This window comes from Panthera pardus, unplaced genomic scaffold (genome assembly GCF_024362965.1).
Source record: "Panthera pardus isolate Hobbes unplaced genomic scaffold, ASM2436296v1 HiC_scaffold_5, whole genome shotgun sequence".
Lineage (NCBI taxonomy): Eukaryota > Metazoa > Chordata > Mammalia > Carnivora > Felidae > Panthera > Panthera pardus.
Window position 1 is genome coordinate 5,948,162 of NW_026526980.1, and position 12,643 is coordinate 5,960,804.

Here is a 12,643-nt window from a genome sequence, read left to right on the forward strand (position 1 = left end):
CTGCCCTTCCCCCCACTTGTGCTCTGTCTCTCTATTGAAAATAAATAAACATTAAAAACAATTTTTTTAAAAAATGTATTTCAAACTAAATTACAGTTATTAGTATATGTTTCTTCCAAACGGCTTTAGTGAGGATATTGACTGGAGTTCAGTGTTTCTTACTTTTTTAAAAAAGCTTTTGATGGAAAGTTTGCATAGAGTGAAATGCAGACATCTTGACCGAATGCTCACTGAGTTCTGACAATCGAACACACTTGTGTAGCAGAAGACTCAGAACTTTGCCGTCTCCCCAGAATGTTCTTTGATGCTCCTTCTTGGTGACTCCCTACACCCCTACCTCAGAGATAGTCACTGTCATGTTTCCCCCCATCGTAGAATACTTTTAATTTAAAGTCTCAAGGTTATGGGGCACCTGGGTGGCTCAGTCGTTTAAGCGTCCAACTCTTTATTTTGGCTGAGGTCATGATCCCAAGGTCATGGGATTGAGCTCTGTGTCAGGGTCCTTACTGAGCTGCTTAAGATGGTCTCTCTCCCTTTCTATCTACCCCTCCGTCACTCACTCGCTCGCGCGCTCTCTCAAAAAATAAGTAAATAAAAGCTAAGATAAAATGTCGAGGTTGTTACATTTATTTTTTGAAAGGGTAACTTCCTCCTGCGTGTAATTGGTAAGGTATAAAGTTGTACAGTAAAAAATAATTCTGGCCCCCTCACACCCTTGCTTTTCAGTGTCCTTCCTTTGAAGGCATTCACTGTTGCCAGTTTTCTGTGTGTCTTTCTAGAAATGGTTAATGCAGATGCAAAAGCACGCATGCGTGATGCGTGTCTGTCTTCCGAGTCCTTGATGAAAACAGTACCTCAGGTCACCTGTGTGTTGTGTGTTTGTTGTCATTTGACACTACATCCTAGAGGTCATTTATTGCGTATCGTTGCTAGTTCCCTGGCTCTTACTGCCGTAAATGGTGTTGCAATGGATGTTCTCGGACAGGTGAGTGTACCTATGTAATTCATGCATCTTTATTACTTGGAGAGAAACTAGTTGTCCGTTCTTAGTTAACTGGATATTTTCCTCATGCCCCTTCCCTGAAATTCCTGTTCTCCTCCAACCATGCATTTACCCATTTACCCATTTCTTTTTTTCTTTATTAACATTTGTTTATTTATTTTGAGAGAGAGAGAGAGACCGTGTGAGCACAAGCAGGGAAGGGGAAGCCGGGGCGGGAATTCCAAGCAGGCTCCATGCTGTCAGCGCAGAGCCTGAAGGGGGCGCTCAGTCCCACAAACCGTGAGATCATGACCTGTTCCGAAATCAAGAATTGGGGGCTTAACTGACTGAGCCAGCCAGGCGCCACTATCCATTTCTGTATGTGTTCATCTTTCTATCCAATGGGAATATTCATTGAGCAATTACTAAGTGCCTGGGACCAGGATGGGCTCTGGAAATATTGTCCTTGAGATCCTCATGGTCTTTGGGGAGAAGCAGACACATGAAAACCTACATCGCAGAAATGTAATAGTCCGCATTTGTTCAGGCTTCCAGAGTTTCCCAGAGGACAGCATAAAAAACTCTCTGAAGCTCTTCATTGCCAGTTCTCTACTCCCCACGGAGGGTCTTTGACCTCAGCTGATTTTTTAAACCATGCAAATGCCTCTAATTGTTTGTAAAACAAAAGAACAAATAAATAGATAAACCCAGAAGCCTGAAAGTGGTCCAGCCCTGGGCTGGTTGCCTCCTTTGGGGCCGGGAAGCCCAGGCCGACTTAGTACTCAGAGCACAGCCCTGGGTCTGTCTGCTCTCTGGCTTGGCCAGCCACGCTGGAAGACAGCCGTGCCATGGCACATTTTGTTCCTTATTAAAAAAACAAGACGAGAGAGCAGGGGTACAGTTGGGCTGGGAAATAGTTGTGTTTGGCAACACAAAGTGAGAGCTAATTGCTTAAGGGAAGGCTTTTCGAGAAGAACCATGATGGAGAAGGTGACTGTGGAAAATGTAAACCATGGGTGTCCTTTCGTGATTGGGACACAGGTTTGCTGCTCCAGAACGTCTGCCTTTTGCTTTTCTTCTGAGCGGTAAATCTGAAAGCCGTGTAATTAGAAGAGAGAGAGAGTACAGTTGTCTTCCTCTGGTTTTTCTTAACTCCAAACTAAGTTATCCTTATCATGCACGAGGATTGCAAATTTGCTCCGAAGCAGTTTAAAAATAGACATTTCAGTGTGGAAAGACAGCTCACATCATTCTCCATCTCGGCAGTCACAAGTACTAATTCAGCGTCCTCAGTGTGATGGGTGCCCGGCAAGGCTGCCGTGACACACAGTGCACGTGTCCCCCAGCTCACAAGGAGGGACCGGTACACAGACTAACCGCAATGGATTAATGGCCAGCCGCACAGCGTGAACCATAGAGGTGGCAGTGGAGATGTGTTTAGTTTCTGTGGTCTAGGCGGGTGTCTCCCGGGAATGCACATTTTGGCTCAATCTGGAAGGGCGTACAAACAGGTTGTGGGAAGGGGGTAGGGGAACGTGACTTGAGATGTTACTTGCTGCACACGTGATTTGAGGATTACACGTGGGAACACAATGGCACACAGTAGGTGTTCAACACATGTTGGGTGGTCCTTCCCATCTTTGTTGATTCTCTCTAATAGGGCACTCGGAGACAGGTTGTCACGGGGTAGGTGAGGAAGAAACCGGGCTTTATTGAAGCCAGGTGACTTCTCTCGCAGAACATCCCATTTTTTGTTAGTCCACTGAGACTTGACACATTCTGCTCAGACTCTAGGCTGACGCGTGTATTGTCCGAAGGTGGGAAAGGACCTGGGGTTTCCTTGGGAGAGAGCCAGCCACCTTGGACTGGGTCAGGCCCGTGCCTTGTTCCTCCAGGCCGGGCATCTGCCAAAAATCACCCCGTCGCATCAAAGAAAACAGGCTTGTTAAGGAAGGCTTCGGATTTTAGACTCACGTGGACACTTGTGCACATCTGCTCTTGAGCGATTGAGTCCTTCCGGGCCTCCTTCACTCCATCCGAGGTCTCTGTACCAGCAGAGCCCCTTCCGGGTGAATCTGGGTTACTCCATCTCCTGGGCTTCTCCTTTTGCAGAAGCGAAATGCAAAGACCGGGGATTTTGTAGTGGGAGGCGGCGTAGCTTTAGGGGTAAAATGTGCCGTTCCCTCCTCGATCACTTACCAGCCGAATGACCCTGGGAAAGTTACTTTTTGGGCTACCTATGGCTGCATGTCAAGCCACCCCAAAACTTAATGACGCCAAAACACAACCATTTTCTTGGATTTCATGGTTCTGGGGGTAACCGAGTGGTTTTGCCCCACCATATGCTGCGGTCTGGGGCTCACCTGAGCTGGACATCCAAGATGGCGTGCTGATTCATCTGGGATTTGGTGCTGGCCTCCTGGCATCTCTGTTGCTTTTGTTTATTCACGCTGAATCCCCTTGTCCTTGCCTGCGGAATGGGGTGGACGGGGAACCCCTGTGCCCACAGGGCTGGGATGGGGAGGATCTGGGATGATTTTGATGGGAAAGCACTTTGTGACGCAGGAAGCCTTTGATGATGCCTGGTGGTGGTGTGTCTGTGTTTGCAGCCCCTCGGGACCGGAAGTCAGGGTCGCTCCAAGGAAAGGGAAGTTTCTCTGTCCACTCTCGCTGCCCCTACTTGCATCCTGATTCTGAAAGGGGGAGGAGGGAAGAGATTTTCCTGTGGCTCTGGCAGTTGCCTGATTAGTTCTTTCCTCTCTTCCTCCTTCCTTCCCTTCCTGTTTAAATAAGCACTTACTTAGTATGTTTGTTACTCTTTCTGGCCAAGTCTCAGTTCTTTGAGCCCTTATCCCAGGTCTGAGGAATTCTAGGTCAGAACAGCAGGGTGAACCAGCGTCTGGATTCCATTTTGGCCCAGTTGTGAGGGGCTACGGTGAGCTGGCCTATCTCTGCTCCCCCCGTCCCCAAGCAGCTCGTGAAATCCTTAGTTGGGAAAGACTGGGGAAACTTCTTTGCTAACGCAGCCCAGAAGAGTGTTTTCTGTGAGCCTCACCTGCCCCCCCACCCCCATCCATGTGTGTGCAGCACCTGGGGTGTTTGTCCAGGAGGATCCGGGAATGCTGGCTGCTCTGTGTCTCCAGGAACGGGCTCTGCCTTTCCTGCACCCACATGCTGCCACGTGAGTCCCCAGCCCACAGGCCAGGTGGGGACCCGCCTTTTCTCCAGGGCCTGAGAGAAGTGAATGAGAACATCCATGTTGCTGATCCCTGTTTTATGCCCCCTGTTGAGGGTGAAGCCAGCACAGGCCCTATCCTAGAGACATGTCCCTCCAGGCTTTCCTTGTAGCTTCGGGCAGTCACAAGGGATGTTTGTGGCCCATGTCCTAATTCAGAAGGGTTTAACACCTTCTAGCTACTTAGATCCATTGTCCAAGATGATTCTTAAAACTCAGCACCTCTGAGAGTTAACTTATGTGTGAAGAAAATACTGCCTTCTGAGAATCGATTCCTTTTTAGAAGCAGCTTTCTTTGTTCTTAGCCTTGTAAAGTGATGTCTGTCCTTAACACCCTCACCTTCTCTTTTCCTTGAGTCCTTCTGGTCTCCTTTCCTTCAGCTTTGTGGGGTCGATCCAGTCAGAACCTTCCCTCTTGCGAGTGCAGCTCCCTGGGTCCGAGCTCTGTTCGCTTCCAGTGTGAAAGCAGGCCGATCGAAAGATGGTGTCACCATGCACGAAATGGTGTGGCAGCTGTCTTCAGTCTGGCAGTCCCTTCTCCAGTATGTGTACCTGCTTCTCCTGTCGTGCCCGAGGAACCTTCCCCAGACCCGGGTGTCAAGGGGGAAGCTCGGAAAAGAGAGGCCAAGGGCTGCCCCACGGCCATGCCAGAGAAGGTGCTAGAGTCCTGGCCGTGCCACGGGGTTCCGTGTGGAAGAGCCAAGGGGAGCGTGGTGTGTGCGCGGTGCTGGGCCTTCAGAGCCTCCCCTTGTCTTTCTGCATCCCGGACTCCAGAGCATTTGAAGGCAAAGTCTCTACTTTCTTCACGGCTTTCTGCATTTCAGCCAAGTGCATTTTGCAGGGGGCGGGCTGGGCATCGGGCAGAGTATTTTATTTACTTTACACAGTTACACGAAAGGCGCTTAACACATAATATGTGTCTGTTTATGGTTACGTGATCAATGCACTTTCAGTGTAGAAAGTCCAGAAAAGTGCAATCCATGTGACCTCTCTCTCCCCGGTGTCCCCTTTCCCCTCGTTTCATTCTGACCTTACTGATGGGTGGACGTCCTAAGTCGTGCTTAAGAATTCACAGTTCCAAGCAGCGTTTTGTGAAACAGAGGCAAGGAGCTATTGGCTATGCCATTAAAAATCTATCAGAAGCTCTCTTCTGGCGGGATAATACGTTTTTATTTAAATGTTCAATTGGCAGTACGTTATTTCAGAACTCAAATGATGTAAAAGGATATTTAGTAAATAGACTCATTTTCTTTTTTGAATTTTTTTTTATTCTTTGTTTTTGAGAGTACAAGTGAAAGCGCTCAGTAGATATGTAGAGAGAGAGGGGGACAGAGGATCCGAAGTGGGCTCTGTGCTGACAGCAGAGAGCCCGACGCGGGGTTTGATCCCATGAACCGTGAGATCATGACCTGAGCCGAAGTCAGATGCTTAGCTGACTCAGCCACTCAGGCGCCCCTCATTTTCTTTTTTCTAAAGTGTTTACTTATTTATCTATTTAGAGAGATTTACTATTTATGTATTTGCTATCTTTATATTTAGAACTGGAAAGTAGGGGAGGGGCAGGGAGAGAGGTAGAGAGAGAATCCCAAGCTGACCTGACTTGGGGCTCGATCTCATGAACCACGAGATCATGACCTGAGCCAAAATCAAGAGCCAGATGCCTAACCGACTGAGCCACCCAGGCACCCCCAAATAGCCTCATTTTCAGTGTCTTCTGCCGGCTGCCCAGGCCCCCACTCCCACACCCCGGTGCCCACGGGGTGCTCCTTTTCTAGGTGTCTTAAATTTCCCTGCTAGTGCTTCTCAATGCAGGAACAGACGAATACAGCTTGATAGTTACCTCTGCACTTGTGCGTTAAGGATAGTACGTTAGACCCACCACCTGCACCCTGCTTAGGCTTTCTCTTGATCTTTCCTGGAGATCTTTTCGTGACCGCACATGGAAAGCTATTTTGTTCTTCAAAAGCACATTTAAAATTTTTTTCTAAAGCAGTTCATTCGAAAGATAGATTATTTTAGTCTTATGGAAATACAGCCAATGCAAATTTGGTCTGTTTCTCTCCCCACTCCCACTCCTACTGTATTATCAATGATAGCCACTGTTAATGTTCTTCTGTATTTTTCCAGAATCATTTTCATGCTTGTACCCTCATGAGTGTGCACGTGTAACCTATTTTTTGTTTAATCTGGCCATCTCGTACAGACATGCCATCATTTCCTGAATGGTTTCTCTACAGTTGGACCTTTAGATGATTTGCAAAAATCTCAGCCATCGAAAGAGGAATGATCTTTGATGTAAATTTTGGTCTGTGTCTTTGGTTATTTCCTCCAGAGAAATCGTAGGAATGAGGTATCTGGGTCAGAGCATGTGGATGTTCTTAGGGATTGTGGGACACAGTGTCATGGCTTCCCTAATAGATTAAACCGTCTTCCCAGCCGTCCACAGGAAAAATGACGGACGCCATAACAGAAGGGCCACACCAACCAGTCCAGTGAGTTCCTGGTCCCTTTAAGCTGAAGTTTTCTCAGGTTGGGGGGTAGGCATGTACCTCCTTGTTGGGGTTGAAGGAATCCCTCCATAGCAGCTTCTTAGCCAAACCTGCTCATGGAGCCCATTTTAATTGCTTGGCTGCACACATCTGTCCAGGGCCCAGGTTGGGTGTCCTCCCCCTGGGCTGTGGGGAGAGACGGCCTTTGGGTCGGCAGGACAGATTCTCTGTGCCAAGGATAACAGAACATAGAGCTTTTCTCCGTAACGGCCATACTGTTAGTACAGTGCAGTTACCGTGAACGTCCTACCTCCCAGGTGTTGTTCTGGGTACTCTGTAGGCATCAGCTCATTTTGTCTGTAGGTGAACTCTGAGTGCTATGACTGTCCTGCCTGTTTTACAGGTGAGGACAGTGTGACCAGAGGGGGCAACTGATTTGCTCGTGGCCACAGGGTCAAGAACAGCTGGGGCTGGGGTTGACCCTGAGCCTTGTGGCCCCACAGTGTAGGCTCCATAATCATGGCATCCTCCTGCCTCGGAGAGAACCCACTGTGTCTTTAAGGAGTGCCTTCTGCCATCTCCAGCCCCCGGGAAAGGGTCCAGGTCTCACCTCCTTCCACCCCACAGCTGGTTTTCCCCGTGTTTGCTGAGGGTTTGGCAGAAAAGCCTTTGTGGTTGGACAGATCTGAATTCAGATCCACTTCCTGCATGTGTGGCCTTGGCAAGGTCTCAGCCTCCCTGAGCCTGTTTCCTCATCTATGAAGGGGTTGGGGGGACAGATTGTTATGAAGAACGATGCAGATTGTGGTAACAGGAAAGCTCTGACAGCTGTAGTGTGTGAAGTAAACGCTCTCTTCCTCAGTTGCCCACACCCTCCCCCTTTGCACTCTTTCCTCTTGGTTTTGATCCACATCCTTAAGTTCTGGCCACTTCAGATCCGATCGGAAGCTCATGCCCTGGCCGTGACCGTAATACCGCCATTTATTGAACATCTCCTGGTGCTGACCATTTCGGTACCTGCTTTACGGGGTACCTGCCATTCTGCCAGGGAGTGGAGTTTCTTGGACCGAATCGTGTTCTCCGGGGGCCCTTCTGAGTCAGGAACGGCAGCTGTGCTGTGCCTTCCAGGTGCTGGTGTATCGTGACAGGGAAGGATGGAGCCGTCTGGGCGCAGACGTTGACCTTTTGTGTTTATGTCCTCGGTGCGTCTGTGTTCATCATGGTGGCAGTGGCTGTTCATCTGGTATCTTGTACCTCAGATCCTAATCAGGTCTTTAGAGCTCCAAAATTACACGATTTTATAGGCCTGCTATTATCTCGACAGGATTAACAGTCCTTTTTCTGTGAAGGTAATCAAGATTCCTCATGGTGACATATTTTTATTACCCCAACACCGTCTCTAACCATCCTTCCACACAGTCTCTTCTTGTTTTCCAGTAACTGCTTTCTCACCTTGTTCTGAACAGGAAATGTGTAAGCATCGTTGGGAGGCAGGATTCTTGCGTGATTATGCCAACCACAGTAACCAGGATGCATTTTCTCTCTCCCTTCTCCCCTTTCCTGATGGCAGGTGCCCGGAGATTTGAGCCAAACATCCGAAGACCAGAGTTTGTCGGATTTTGAAATGTAAGTCCACGGCATCTACTCACGAGGGCCCCTTTAGAAGTAGGACTCAGTGGTTTGGCTTGTCTCCCAGAAGACCACCGGGGGGGGAAACAAAGATCACTGTTTCAGTCTGCACAGGGCAATTTGGTTATCATAGAGGGAGAGGGTGTTCACCTGCAGCCCAAGTCTGGCCTTCAGATGTGCTGTGGTTCTCTTCTTGGGTATTAGAAAACAATTATTTTTTTGGCTGACATTTTAGACTTGGAAGCTATCACATAAGAATTTAAATTTCGCTTTAAAAAGAAAACAAGGGGGGCTCCGATCCCTACCAGGCCACGGTCAGAGCCGAGTAGCAGCCGCCTCCTTCACACAGGGCAAGTACTCTTTCACTTACCACAGTGCCCCCTTTTCCCTGTTGCCTGACTCTGGCCTGCTGCCCTCATTTCTTTCTCTGCGTGTCTCCTGGAAGAATGAGTTCGCAACCCCTGAGTTAATGGAAACAGCAGTGGTTTGGTACATGGGTCTGATTTGTGACTGGATGTGACTCTGGCTGGTGCCCCTGATGATAAGCTCCTAAAGAACTTAATTGGTCTTCAGACTGTTTCACAATCAGGTTGCTTTGGGGTTCGGGTACTCGTGCATAGTTCCTCAGCCCAACAAGAACAGTATATACTTTGCTTCTTATTTTTAAATACATATTTTTAAATGTTTATTTTGATTGAGAGAGAGTGTGCACCAGTGGGGAGAATGGGCAGAGGGTGAGGGGGAGGGAGAGAATCCTAAGCAGGCTCCATGCTCTCAGCACGGAGCCAGACTTGGGGCTCGATCCCACCAATCATGAGATCATGTCCTGAGCTGAAATCGAGAGTCAGATGTTCAACTGACCGAGCCACCCAGGAGCCCCTCTTCTCAAGTGTACTGGTACGTTTTCCAGGATAGATCCTATGTTACACTACAAAACAAGTCTCCCTCACCTTAAAAAGATGGAAATTCTAGAAAGGACCTTCTTGGACCACAGTGAATTACTAACCAGAGGGATTTGTCTCTCTCCCACTCCCCGAGGGCAGGGTCTGGGTCGTCTTGCTTCCATGCTCTGTCTCCAGGACCTAGAGTAGCCACTGGCACATAGTAGGTTCTCAGTCAGCATTTATTTAATGCATGAGTGAGCCACCAAAAGACGGAACAAGTGAGTTAATATCAAGGAGGGAAATGGCCCTGTAAACAGTTCTCATGCTGTGGGGTGAATGTTCTGAGACGGAGAAATGCTGAAGCCAGTCGGGGGTGTCTCACACTCACTGATCAGGAAGGTGAATGCAAAGCAGATCGTTGGGTCCGCTGGTGCCCGACCCACCCCCGGACAGAGATGCAAGGGAACACTTTAGGTGCTAGGACCCTTGGGAGGACCTTTCCAGGAGGGACGGGGAGGGATGGGAGGGGTGCCATTAATGTGCACACCAGCCTGACGGCTCAGAATTGCCATTTGGACTTGGAGCTCTGAGAGCTGATGGATGATTTTGCCCCGTGGAGGAAGTCAGCACCTCAGCTCGGAGCTTGGAAGGATGCCGCCTCAGGAGAGAACCATCTCTCTGTGAGACTAAAATGCTCTCTACGCCTGAGTTGGGGAGACCACTGAGTCCCGGGCTCTTCCCCCATCGTCTCAGATTGTGTTGTAAGCACAGAAGTCTGGTACATCTTTGTGGGCTGCTCCTTAGAGAGAGGGAGAGTTCAGGAGGGGGCACTGAGCCCGGGCACAACTCGAGGTGGAGGCCCCTCCCAGAGTTGTGCGGTGCCCTCGTGATACCCGTCAGGACTGACCCTCAGGTGTTAGAGACAGGGTTTCCGGCCTGCACGCCTGGCCTTCAGCCTGGTGGAAGATCGCTGGAGTGGGCCCGTGTACCCAGCGACTCACAGCTAGGTGACAGCCGTCACGTGAGGCAGAGCTCACATACCCAAGGGGACCCTTGAAGGACCCCTTAAATATCCCATGAGGATTCCCTGAGATAATCCAGGGAAATCATGAAATCATACATTGTAGGTGCTTAGGAAATGACTTGCCCTTGAATTTAAATCTTGGTTCATTGGAGCCACACACAGTGGTTTTGGAGAGTTGCAAGGCGGGTATTTGCACCTGGCTTCCTGGTATCCCAGCCTGCCATTTTCTCTTTCCCCTCCCCCCACCCCAAAGAGCGGTTACCTGCATCGCCATGGATGTCGGTCTCCTGAGCCCTTGGGTGGAGTCTGATCTTAAAACGGGGGCCAGGATGTAGAGGGGCACAGCGAGGAGACAGTGTGACCCCTCTGGGTGCCCCAGGTACCCTGCAGTCATCAGGTCACGTGACCCTCCACACCCCCGTGAGGGCCTCCAATTATTATCCCTCTTTTCAGAGGAAGAAACTCAGGTTTAGAGAAAGTAGGAGTCACGGTGACTCAGTTGTAAAGCTAAAGTCCATTTCTTATTCCAAAGTACACACTGTGTGTCTGAATAAAAAATACACATAGACTTAAACTAAGTCCCTGAAGAATGATCCTGGGGGCTGGGCGAACACACTTACCCAGGCCCTTCGTCTTACTCGTAGACGTGATCGATGTTGTCCTAAATTCTGGTGTGTGATGCCTCTTAGAGGAGAAGTCTGTTTTCCTCCGTTCCTCATTGTAAATTGAAATGACTAATTTTGATCTTTGGTTTCGGTCAGATCAAACCGGGCGCTGATCAACGTCTGGATCCCATCAGTGTTTCTGCGGGGCAAAGCGGCGAATGCCTTCCACGTGTATCAGGTGAGCGTCTGGTTTTCGGCCAGATGTCACTGCTGGGGTGGAACCAACAGCCTTTTGTTGCACTGTGGTGCCTCTGCCTCTCGGCCACGGCCACGGCCTCCCGACGCCAGCCTCCCAGTTGCCGGGCCTCCCCGAGGAAGGGGTCCTTCCTTCATGTAGACAGGAGGGGCCGGGGTGGAGCTTCTTCGTGTCGGTCAGGCCCGTTGGTGCAGACGCTGCAGATCTGAGCTTGGACAGCGGGAGCCAAAATGGGATTTGTCGGCTTGTGTTGCAGCCAGAGAGTCTGAGTGTACGTGCGGCCCCAGGCATGACCGGGCCCGTGGCTGGAAACCTGCTGCCATCTGCTCTGTCCTTTGCTCAGGGGTCCTTCTCGGGCTGGTGCTCTCTGCGGGCTGATGGGTGGCTTTCAGCCTGTCTGGGTGTTTCAGTGTCTCTCCTGGGCCTGTCTTGGACCAGGATCCCCTTCCTGATCCTCAGGGATGGGTGATGGACCCGTGGGATGGGCCAGGTTTGGATGTGACCCCTGCTGGTGCTGGGGTGTGTCTGATGGAGGGAGAGGAGTTCTTCTCTGAATGAAAAGCCGGGTACTCTTCTCAGCAGAAGGGGCAACAGTTACTTGACGTAACCCAGAGAGCAGACGTCTCCTCCTCCTCGGGGAGAACTGGTCGGCTCCTGGCTGGGACTTGGGTGTTGGGGACTGAGGGGCCTGTGCGTGCTTTGGGGGTGGTTTATCCCCAACACGTGGGACTCCAGTTTTGCATCTTTCCTCTGATTTCCCGATGCCTCTTTCTGCCCTGCCTTCCTTCCATCTTTTCCTCTATTGTCTTTTATTTTTCTTACCTTGGATCCTGATCTCCAGCCAGTGGTGTTCACCTGCCCTGGACTGCTCTGTTTTCACCACTGACTCTTAGCTGCTTTCGGCTTCCGTCTTCTTGTGTCACGACAACTTTCGTTATGTTTTTGTTCTTAAAATTTTCTTTAATGCTTATTTATTTTTGAGACAGAGAGAGACAGAGCATGAATGGGGGAGGGTCAGAGAGAGAGGGAGACACAGAATCCGAAGTGGGCTCCAGGCTCTGAGCTGTCAGCCCAGAGCCCGATGCGGGACTCGAACCCACGGACCATGAGATCATGACCTGAGCTGAAGTCAGACACCTAACTGAGCCACCCAGGTGCCCCACGTTTTTGTTCTTACTCCCCATCAGCTCTGTGAAAAGTCTTGAGTTTTGTTGCTTTTTTTTTTTTTTTTTCTTAAGTGGGGAATTGACCACCAAAGAAGACATCTTCTCACCTATTAAGGTATTTTTCTCCAGAGGCTGGATGGTTAGGGGAAAAAAAAAAAAAAAAAAAAAAGACACTGACCTTGAAGATAGGAGCCCTGGTTTCAGTTTTGTAACCTTAAGTGAATCTCCATTTCCTCACGAGTAAGACGGAAATACTACCACTTCTTACCTTGCAAAGCTCTTGTCAGCGTGAGGGGCGTGTGGCGGGTAGGACACACTCTGTATTCTCGTCTTGGAATTTCTGCTGTTCCCAGATGCTCGCCCTGTGTAGTCT

At 49.7% G+C, this 12,643-nt stretch overlaps 1 protein-coding gene across 4 annotated transcripts in view; it reads left to right on the forward strand.

The window, feature by feature from the left end:
* Positions 1-12,643, forward strand: part of SNX29 (sorting nexin 29) — a 499,743-nt gene that overhangs the window by 350,076 nt on the left and 137,024 nt on the right. For 3 of the 4 annotated variants that reach the window (XM_019468619.2, XM_053894353.1, XM_019468620.2), the window contains 2 exons: positions 8,277-8,332; positions 11,005-11,086. The exons of the other annotated variant lie outside the window; for it this stretch is intronic. In XM_019468619.2, coding sequence (XP_019324164.1) covers positions 8,277-8,332; positions 11,005-11,086 — 138 coding nt within the window. The remainder of the gene's footprint in view (positions 1-8,276; positions 8,333-11,004; positions 11,087-12,643) is intronic. 4 annotated transcript variants of the gene reach the window in all.